At 50.4% G+C, this 10589-nt stretch overlaps 1 protein-coding gene across 19 annotated transcripts in view; it reads left to right on the forward strand.

Moving 5' to 3' along the window:
* The window catches only part of ITGAX (integrin subunit alpha X), a 29436-nt gene extending 22355 nt beyond the window's left edge, over positions 1-7081 (forward strand). For 5 of the 19 annotated variants that reach the window (XR_013411718.1, XM_015126026.3, XM_077986003.1 and 2 more), the window contains 8 exons: positions 3698-3776; positions 3887-3994; positions 4111-4194; positions 4395-4508; positions 4652-4753; positions 5025-5135; positions 5983-6076; positions 6420-7081. Coding sequence is in view for 12 of the 19 variants with exons in the window: in XM_015126026.3 (XP_014981512.3) it covers positions 3698-3776; positions 3887-3994; positions 4111-4194; positions 4395-4508; positions 4652-4753; positions 5025-5135; positions 5983-6060 (676 nt within the window). In the remaining 7 variants the exon portion in view is untranslated. Of the gene's footprint in view, positions 1-3697; positions 3777-3886; positions 3995-4110; positions 4195-4394; positions 4509-4651; positions 4754-5024; positions 5136-5982 lie in introns of all 19 variants that reach the window. The other 14 variants (XR_013411717.1, XM_077986006.1, XM_077986008.1 and 11 more) reach the window with 4 other exon arrangements.
* The last annotated feature ends 3508 nt before the right edge of the window (positions 7082-10589 follow it).

Below are 10589 nucleotides of genomic sequence, written 5' to 3' on the forward strand. Positions count from 1 at the left end.
TCTTTGCTATTGTGAATAGCACAGCAGTGAACATATGAGTACATGTCTCTTTTTGGTAGAATGATTTATTTTGGGAAAGGGGGGATATATCCACTAATGAGATTACTCAGTCAAATGGTAGCTCTGTGTTTAAGTTTGTTGAGAAATGTCCAAACTACTTTCCACAGTAGCTGAACTAATTTACTTTCCCACCAACAGTGTGTAAGGGTTCCTTTTTCTCTGCAGCCTCATCAGCATCTGCTGTTTTTGACTTTTTAATAATATTCACTCTGACTGGTGTGAGATAGTTTCTCATTTTGGTTGATTTGCATTTCTCTGATGATTAGTGATGCTGAGCATTTTTTCATACATTTTTTGGCCATGTATGATGTTCTGTTTTTTTACTTTTTTGTTAATGTTTTATTACTGAAACACCATATATATTCTTTTGAGAAGTGTCTATTGGTATCCTTTGCCCATTTTTTTTTTTTTTTTGAGATGGAGTCTTGCTCTGTTACCCAGGCTGGAGTGCAGTGGCGTGATATTGGGTCACTGCAACCTCTGCCTCCCAAGTTCAAGTTCAAGTGATTCTTTTGCCTCAGCCTCTGGAGTAGCTGGGATTACAGGCATGCACCACCACGCTCAGCTAATTTTTGTATTTTTAGTGGAGACAGGGTTTCATCATGTTGGCCAGGCTGGTTTCAAACTCCTGACCTCAAGTGATCCATCCACTCCGGCCTCCCAAGGTGCTGGGATTATGGGCATGAGCTATCATGTCTGGCTGTCAACAAGTGTTTATTGTGGGCTAGTTATGATAATAATTGTAATGTTATTATCATTATATCCCAGTTTTAATAGAGGTTACTGAAGCCTTTCTCAAAAGCACCAAGATTCTCTTGGCTTCCCCAGGAGATACGAGACATGTCCCTACCTTTGATGTTCTTCTAAGCCTCACTGGGGAGCAAAGTTATCCTGGTCCAAGCCCGAATTCCATCTAGGGCCACTGTGGTTCTGTATTGCAGGGGCGCAGGGGATGTGCGTTTCCGAGATGGGGCTAGGACCCCTTGTAAGGAGAGGCCTCAGTTAACACGGAAGTGTCCACAGCATCGAGGGGCCCTTGGCATCTGGACTGGACATTTCTTCTTGTTCTGGGAATACACTTGTATCCTGCAGGGCTTTTAGAAGCCCCTCTTCCTCTTCCCAGTACCCTTGGGGAAGGATAGGGACAGATGACCTGCCTGCCACAGAGGTTGTATGTCAGGGAGAAGCTGGATAAAAATATAGGGCTGGCTGGGTGTGGTGGCTCACACCTGTAATCCCAGCACTTTGGGAGGCTGAGGCGGGTGGATCATCTGAGGTCAGGAGTTTGAGACTAGCCTGGCTATGGCCAACATGGAGAAACCCCATCTCTGCTAAAATACAAAATTGGCCGGGAGTGGTGGCAGGCACTTGTAATCCCAGCTACTTGGGAGGCTGAGGCATGAGAATCGCTTGAACCCGGGAGGTGGAAGTTGCAGTGAGCCGAGATTGCACCATTGCACTCCAGCCCGGGCGACAAGAGTGAAACTCCATCTCAAAAAAAAAAAAAAAAAAAAAAAAAAAAAAAGGCCTTGAAATGCTGCCAGAGAAGATGAGATAAGGTGTTTGAAACTAAAAGGTCAAGTGTTTCAGCAGACACCTTCCTTCAGCCAATGCCTTCCTCAAATTTGCTATGTGCCAGGCATGGTGCTGCGGTTATTTTCCACACATTCATTTGACATTCATCGATGATTTACTGAGCCCCCATTACCTGTGATCAAAACCAGACACGAACCCTCGCCCTTGTGGGGTGTGCCTTGCTGGATGTTCTCCTGTGCCTGGTGTTTCCCACTCTCACCTGCACCTACACGCGTGGAGGCTCCCAGCCAGGTGCATGCTCTGAGCTGGTGTGCTGGGGTGTGCCCCAGGCTCTCATACCCCTTAGTCGGGGACCCACAGGCAGGCCCCACCTCCTCTAGGCATGTGTGGTCCACAGCTCGGCCACACACAGCAGATGTGACTCTGTGGGTTGGGGCACAGGGAGTGCCAGGTTGGGGCATTTTGCGGGGAGGCCGAGGTGAGAGGATCGCTTGAGGCTGGGAGTTCAGGATCAGCCTGAGCAACATAGTGAGACCCCATCTCTACAAAAAATTGGCAGAGGAGGAATGAGGTTTCAGAGTAGGCGTAGTGGGCTGGCATTTGGACTATACAGGTGCCGGAAGAGTGAAGCAGTGAGGCAGTGGTGAGACCGGCCACCCGTTGGGGGTCCCAGCTGCCCACTGGGTCTCCGGGCTTGTGCCCAAAACGGGCTCAGGAGGTGTTAAACTGAGACTTCATAAAGAGTCTGCTGTGGCCCCTCCCTCACCTCCGAGCCCCAGGCCTGGAAAAACCAAGGAAATGGGAGAAAAGGGCCCCCAGGGAGGCATGTGGGGGACTGGGAAGGGGCAATGCTCAGTAGCATTTCGTCAACAGTGTCAGCCTGGGTCACCCCAACCCTGTGCTGTGTCCCACAGAGCCCTGGGATCCTACATCCCCACAAAGGGCTGGAAGGAAAGCAGAGGGGCAGGCCCTGGCCCCTGCTCTCCTGCGGTCAGTGGCAGAGCTGTCTGCTCCGTTCATTGCAGCGACTACCCAGCCCCACTGGCAGCCTCTTCTGCAGGCAGCTATGAGCTCTTTGCACTCATTTTTTTTTTAAGAGCCAGGGTCTTGCTCTGTTGCCCAGTCTGGAGTGCAGTGATGTGATCACAGCTCACAGCAGCCTTGAACTGCTCTTGGGCTCAAGCGAGCCTCCCACCTCAGCCTCCCAAGTAGTTGAAACTAAAGATGTGTGCCACCATGCCTGGCTAATTTTAAAAATTGTTTTGTAGAGACAGGGTCTCACTATGTTGCCCAGGTTGATCCTGAACCCTGGCCTCAAGTGATCCTCCCACCTCGACCTCCCAAAGTACTGGGATTGCAGGTGTGAGCCACTGTACTCAGCCAATTAGCACTTGTGTGAAGTGCAGTGGCACCATCTCTGCTCACTGTAACCTCTGCCTCCTGGCTGCAAGCAATTCTTGTGCCTCAGTCTCCCAAGTAGCTGGGATTACAAGCACCCGCCACCGCACCTGGCTAATTTTCGTATTTTTAGTAGAGATGGGGTTTCTCCATGTTGGCCAGGCTGATCTTGAACTTCTGACCTCAGGTGATCCGCCTGTCTCAGCCTGTCAAAGTGCTGGGATTATAGGCGTGAGCCACCGTGCCTGGCCTCTAAACTCTCTCTTTCTTTTTTTTTTTTTGAGAAAGAGTCTTGCTGTGTCATGCAGTGGCATGATCTCAGCTCACTGCAACCTCTGTCTCCCGGGCTCAAACAATTCTCTTGCCTCAGCCTCCCGAGTAGCTGGGAATACAGGCGCACACCACCACGCCCGGCTAATTTTTGTATTTTTAATAGAGACAGGGTTTCGCCATGTTGGCCAGGGTGATCTCGAACTCCTGATCTCAGGTGATCCCCCCCATTTCAGCATCTCCAAGTGCTGGGATTACAGGCATGAGCCACCGCGCTTGGCCTCTAAACTCTCTTTTAACCGAACTCAGCCACAGCCCTCATTCCAGGACACGCCAAGGCCCCACCGACCACCTGTCCTCTCATGGTCTAGCCAACGCCTTCTGCAGATGCCCTGTGGTAGTTCACATCCACCTATGCCTCTTCTCTCTCCAGCCACGAACAATCCACCAAGTACCTCAACTTCTCAGACTCTGAGGAGAAGGAGAGCCGTGTGGCCATGCACAGATACCAGGCAGGTGGTGGAGACACAGGAGCCTGGGCTGGGGTGGGAGGCTGGGAGCCGGAGACTGGGGAGGGATGTGGGCTTTGGCGTGGGCTCTGCCCTCAGCGCCCTCTGTGCAGGTTAATAACCTGGGACAGAGGGACCTGCCTGTCAGCATCAACTTCTGGGTGCCTGTGGAGCTGAACCAGGAGGCTGTGTGGATGGAGGTGGAGGTCTCCCAGCCCCAGGTACCCAAGGACTGCATGTGGCTCCTCCACGAATGCCCTTTCTACCTGGATTCCTTGTGCCCCATGTGAGTCTCTGACGTCCAAGCTGAGACACTTGTTCTCTGCATTTTCCCCAGAACCCATCCCTTCGGTGCTCCTCAGAGAAAATTGCACCCCCAGCGTCTGACTTCCTGGCACACATTCAGAAGAATCCCGTGCTGGTGAGGAGGGCTCTGGGCCGGCCCTCACTGTAGGCCACACATCAGAGGAATTTGACCCAGGCGTTCATATTCCACATCCATCCTGCTGAAGTACCCTCTTGCATTCGGATGTGGCCACTGCCCTCAAATCACACTGTGTAATGCTGCCTCCCACCTTCACACTCATCTTTCTCAGCCCCATGCTATGTATCTGCCCCCAGGACTGCTCCATTGCTGGCTGCCTGCGGTTCCGCTGTGACATCCCCTCCTTCAGCGTCCAGGAGGAGCTGGATTTCACCCTGAAGGGCAACCTCAGTTTTGGCTGGGTCCGCCAGGTGTGTGGGCGCAACGACAGAGCCCATGCCCCAGACTCAGGCGGGACCTGGCGTGTCTGTGCCCATCTGCAAGCCAGGGCATCCCTGGAGCTCTGAGCCTCCCCCAGAGCCAGTTCCACAGGTTTCCCCCAACCCCTTTGCAGACATCACAGAAGAAGGTGTCGGTTGTGAGTGTGGCTGAAATTACGTTCGACACATCCGTGTACTCCCAGCTTCCAGGACAGGAGGCATTTATGAGAGCTCAGGTAGAGACCGTGTCGGGGGCAGCGACCAGGCTGGACAGAGGGCCCCTAGGGCTACATCCGCGGTGCTGGGTGGGGGTTTGCAAGCCTTGGGGGAGGAGGGTGAAGGTCTCTGGGCAAGACAGCTGTCCCTCAGGGCACGGGTGCTGCTGCATCTCACCTCTTGGAGCAGGGCCTGGGGAAGGAGGAGAGGGAGTTAAACGTTGGGGAGCCTGGGAGGAGTCTGGGATAGCAGGAGGACGGGAGTGCTCTGACGGGGTCACCTCCACTTCAGACGACAACGGTGCTGGAGAAGTACGAGGTCCACAACCCCACCCCCCTCATCGTAGGCAGCTCCATTGGGGGTCTGCTGCTGCTGGCGCTCATCACAGCAGCACTGTACAAAGTGAGTGTTTTATGCCACTCCTGACACCACCAGCATCTGGTCCCGCTCTTTTCGCAGAGTGAGGAGTCCACTGAAGGCACTTTCTTACTGGGTCACTTCATATGAGAAACTGCCTCCCACCTGCAATGTCACCTGTCCCCAATGGCCCCCCACTTTGTGATTCCCAGGTTTCCTCTAATCTTTCTCCCTTTCTTTCCCGCTCTTCTCCATCATTCTACATGTTTCCCTTGACAGCAGACTATCATATAAAAGCACAGACCTGGGTTTGAATGTCGACATCACCACGGGTTCTTTTTGTCTTTGACCATAGGCCAGTGTCTGCTCCACTCTGGGCCTTGATTTCTCAGTGTGAAAGTGATTCTACCCAGCTCATAGAATTTGGGCTACATCTAGGCCGGGTGTGGTGGTTCATGGCTATAATCACAGCAGTTTGGGAGACCGAGGCAGGTGGATCACTTGAGGTCAGGAGTTAGAGACCAGCCTGGCCTATCTGGTGAAACCCCGTCTCTACTAAAAATACAAAAATTAGTTGGGCATGGTGGCAGGTGGCTGTAATCCCAGGTACTGAGGAGGCTGAGGCAGGAGAATTGCTTGAACCCAGGAGGTGGAGGTTGCAGTGAACCGAGATCACGCCACCGCACTCCAGCCTGGGCAACAGAGTGAGACTCCACCTCAAAAAGAAAAGAATTTTGGCTAAATCTAGATGACACGATGCATGTAAAGTTCCTAGTGCAGTGCTTTGAACCTAGCAAGGATTCCAGAAATAGTGACCCCTCTCCCTCAGTCATCTCTTTTCCTGTCTTCCACTGAATGGACTTCCTGAGTTTCTTCTCCGTCCTCCCCCCAGGTTGGCTTCTTCAAGCGTCAGTACAAGCAAATGATGGAGGAGGCAAATGGACAAATTGCTCCAGAAAACGGGACATAGACCCCCAGCCCACCCAGTGAGAAATCATCTCCTCTTTGCCTTGGACTTCCTCTCCCCTGTGAGGTTTCCCCACTTGCTTACTCTCACCTGTCAGGCCTGAGGGGGAAGAACCATCCCACCTCGGAGAGAGGCTGGGATCAGCCTGCTTCCTGTGTTTGGGAGAAAGCATCTTGCTTGGGAATGGGCCTTTGTCTTGTCAAGGTTCCAAATGGAAACCCTTTGGACAGGGTCCCTGCTGTGTTCCCCAAAGGGTTTGACTTGCAATTTCTACCTAGAAATACATGGACAATACCCCAGGCCTGGCACGAATGATCTTTCTTTTCTTTTCTTTCTTTCTTTCTTTTTTTTTTTTGAGACAGAGTCTCTTTCTGTCGCCCAGGCTGGAGTGCAATGGCGTGATCTCAGCTCACTGCAACCTCCGCCTCCCGGGTTCAAGTAATTCTGTTGTCTCAGCCTCCTGAGTAGCTGGGACTACAGGCGCCCGCCACCTCGCCCGGCCTCATCTTTCTAAAATACAGTTCTGAACCCGCTGCTCATCCCCACCTGTCTTCAACGGCTCCCCATTACCCTCAGGACAGTGTCTGAACTCTCCAGCTTCGTGGGAGAAGTCCCCTTCCATCCCAGAGGGTGGGCTTCAGGGCACGCAGCATGAGAGGCTCTGCGTCCCCTATCACCCTAATTTCCAGTGAATTAGTGTCATGTCAGCATCAGCTCATGGCTTCATCGTGGAGCTCGCAGTTCCGATTTCCCAGACTGAATTGGGAGTGAGATGCCTGCACGCTGGGTTCTGCAGAGCTGGCCTCCCGCGTGGGGCAGCATGGCTGGCTGGGAGTGAGGAGCGCCCTCTAGGGAGGGACATGGCCCCGGTGCAGCTGCAGCTCACCCAGCCCCAGGGGCAGAAGAGACCCAACCACTTCTATTTTTTGAGGTTACGAATATAGTAACTGAAGAAATGCCACGACATGATTTTTTTTAGTGTACTTTAAATGTTTGTGTTAATAAATTAAAACATACACAAAAAGACGCATCTACCACTCTTGGGATGTATGTCAAAGGTCTAAAAAAAAGGCTTCTGTGGATATGAGTCCTGAAGGATGACCTATGGGGTCCCTTTACCATGGTGGACCCTGACCAGCGGGCCAGGACAAGAAGTTAACCGGAGTAGGGTTGTGAATATCCCTCTTGGGAGTAACCTGACCTCTTAATCTGCTCATTCCACTCTCAGGGCTGGTGCTGGTGGAGCTGTCGGGTGGAGGGGCATAGAATAGAGAAGGGACAACCCCCCAGTGGCTACTCTTCCACCTGGAAAGGTCTCTGGAGTGACCAATACTCACAAGCGTTTCCTACAAGTCCTAGGATATGTTGAAGGGCACACTGTCTGTGAGTGGTTGAAGAGCACTTTGGGGTCCCACATTGAGAGCTGCTGCCCACAGTAAGGTCATTCTGGCTATTATGTCACCATCCTGGCATAAAGTTCATCATGGTTCTTGGCACTGAGCTGGGGGCACACAGGACAAGCTATTCCTGTCCTTGGAGTGATGCCACTTGCAGCTGTCACCAGCAAGGGACCCGGGCTGTGTGGATATTTCAATTAGAAAAACAGAAGGGAGGCGGTTGAGTGATTTGAAGGGAAGGTGGAAAGTGGCCCTTTACCTCCAGCCAAAAATCTCTCTCCTGTACATCAGCAGAGGGTCCAAAATCCCTGTGGATTTTGTAGCTTTTCAGTCCGCAGGACGACTATTATGCAGTTTCCCCAGATAGGGAGTCAGATGATGAGACTTTGTAAGAATTCAGCCCTAGTGGCTGGGCATAGTGGTTCATGCCTGTAATCCCAGCACTTTGGGAGGCCGAGGCAGGAGGATTGTGCTCAGAAATTTGAGACCACCCTGGGCAACACATTGAAATCTTGTCTCTACAAAAAAATTTAAAAATTACCCAGGCATGGTGGCATGTGCCTGTAGTCCCAGCTACTTTGTAGGTTGAAGCAGGAGGATCACTTGAGCCTGGGAGGTTGAGGATACAGTGAGCTGTGATTGGACCACCGCACTCCAGCCCGGGCAACAGAGCAAGATCGTGTCTCAAAAAAAAAAAAAAAAAAAAAAAAAAAAATTGACCCTAGAGTGGTGTTTCTCAAAATGTGTTCCACGAACCACTGGTGGTCAGTGACGGTCTTCTAAGTGATAGGTTTTAGATAAAAAGAGCAAGAAACCCATACATTTCAAACATTTGAAACTGGTGATTTGCACAGAAATAGTGTTGCAGCCTTAATAATTGTGTGGCACATGGACTCCAGGGACTCCAGTGGGCTCTTGTCTAAGTTCAGGCAACAAGTTGTTGTTTTCTATTTTATTTTATTATTATTATTTTTTGAGACAGTCTCACTCTGTCGCCCAGGCTGGAGTGCAGTGGTACGATCTCGGCTCACTGCAACTTCTGTCTCCCGGGTTCAAGTGATCCCCCTGCCTCAGCCTCCCAAGTAGCTGGGAGTACAGGGGTGCACCACCATGCCCATTTTTATTTATTTATTTATTCTTGAGACAAAGTCTCGCTCTGTCACCCAGGCTGGAGTATAGTGGCATGATCTTGGCTCACTGCAACCTCCGCCTCCCAGGTTCAAGTTCAAGCGATTCTCCTGCCTCAGCCTCTGGAATAGCTGGGATTACAGGTATGCACCACCACGCCCAGCTGATTTTTGTATTTTCAATAGAGATGAGTTTCACCATGTTGGCCAGGCTGGTCTCGAACTCCTGATCTCATGATCCGCCCGCCTCGGCCTCTGAAAGTTCTGGGATTAGAGGTGGGAGCCACTGCACTTGGCCGACGAGATGTTATTTTCTGATATTCTTCCTTTGTATGTTATTGTGTACATTTATTACGTTTGCATTTTCAGGGTTGGCTATTGTGTTGCATTAGCATAAAGACACTCCCACTGGTGCCATGACAGTTTACAAATGCCATTGTAACACCCCATAGCAACGGTCAGCAAGTTACCTCCTGTGGTTCTGGAAACTCCCCACTCTTTTTTCAGAAAGTTCTGAATAGCCCACCCCTTAATTTGCACGTAATTAAAAGTCAGTAGAAGTACAGTTAGCCAGCAGCCCACTGGCTGCTACTGTGGGCTCACTGCCTGTGGGTCATCCTGCTCTGCAAGGAACAGCCACCTTGCTGCCACTGCTGCTTCAATAAACATGCTTTCTTCCACCACAGGCTCACTCTTCAGTTCTTTCCTGAGTAAAGCTAAGAACCCTCCCTGGCTAAGCCCCAATTTTGGAGCTTGCCTGCCCTGCATCAGTAGGATGGGCTAACTACTTATGGTGCACTCAGGCTAAAGAGGCTGATGCTTGCAGGGCGGTATTCACAGAGCACACGGCAGTTCACAGGATGCCTCTCGCCCTTGACTCACTGCTTAAGAAAGGAGAGAAAATGGTGAACAGGATCAAATCATGGCCATTGCCTATTCATCTTTTCAGTGTTGTATGGAGAAATAGGCAAGCAGGAGATTGCTTTTCACATTAGTGTCAAAGAGAAAGATCGTTACTTGGAACTTAAAATTTAATTGTGATAAAATATACATAACATAAAATTTACCATCTTAACCATTTTTAAGTGTAGCCAATCTCAAGAGCTCTTTCTGTCTTGTAAAACTGAAACCCTATACCCATTAAACAACTCCCAATTCTGCTCTCTCCCTAACTCCTGGCAACCACAATTCTTTCTATCTCTGTGAATCTGACTGCTTTGGCATGTCAGTGTTTGTCTTTTTGCGATGGGCATATTTCGCTTAGCATAATGTCCTTAAGGTTCACCCACGTGGTAGCATGTGTCAGAATTCCCCTCCTTTTGAAGGCTGAATAATATTCCATTGTGTGTATACCGCATTTTGTTTATCCATTTGCCCATCAATGAGCATTTGGGTTGCTTTTTTTGGCTCTTGTGAATGATGCACTGTGAACATGGGTGCACAAATATCTCTTCGAGACCATGCTTTCAATTCTCTTGGGTATACACCCAGAAGTGGAATTGATAAATCACGTGGTAATTTTTTTTTGAGACAGAATCTTGCTCTGTTGCCAGGCTGGAGTGCAGTGGCACAATCAGAGCTCACTGCAGCCTTGATTTTCTGGGCTCAAGTGATCCTCTTGCTTCAGCCTTCCGAGCTTCTGGGACTAAAGGTGTGTGCCACCATGCTTGGCTAATTTTTAAAAGATTTTGCCAAGCACGGTGGTTCATGCTTGTAATCCTAGCACTTTGGGAGGTTGAGGCAGGTGGATCACCTGAGGTCAGGAGTTTGAAACCAGCCTTGCCAACATGGTGAAATCCTGTCTGTACTAAAAATATAAAAATTAACTGGGCATGGTGGCATGTGCCTGTAGTTCCAGCTACAGGCAGAAGAATTGCTGGAACCCGGGTGGCAGAGGCTGCAGTGAGCCAAGATTGCACCACTGCACTCCAGCCTGAGTGACAGAGTGAGACTCTGTCTCAAAAAAAAAATTGTAGAGATAGTGTCTCGCTGTGTTGCCCAGGCTGGT

The sequence above is a fragment of the Macaca mulatta genome, chromosome 20 (assembly GCF_049350105.2).
Source record: "Macaca mulatta isolate MMU2019108-1 chromosome 20, T2T-MMU8v2.0, whole genome shotgun sequence".
In the NCBI taxonomy this organism is placed as follows: domain Eukaryota; kingdom Metazoa; phylum Chordata; class Mammalia; order Primates; family Cercopithecidae; genus Macaca; species Macaca mulatta.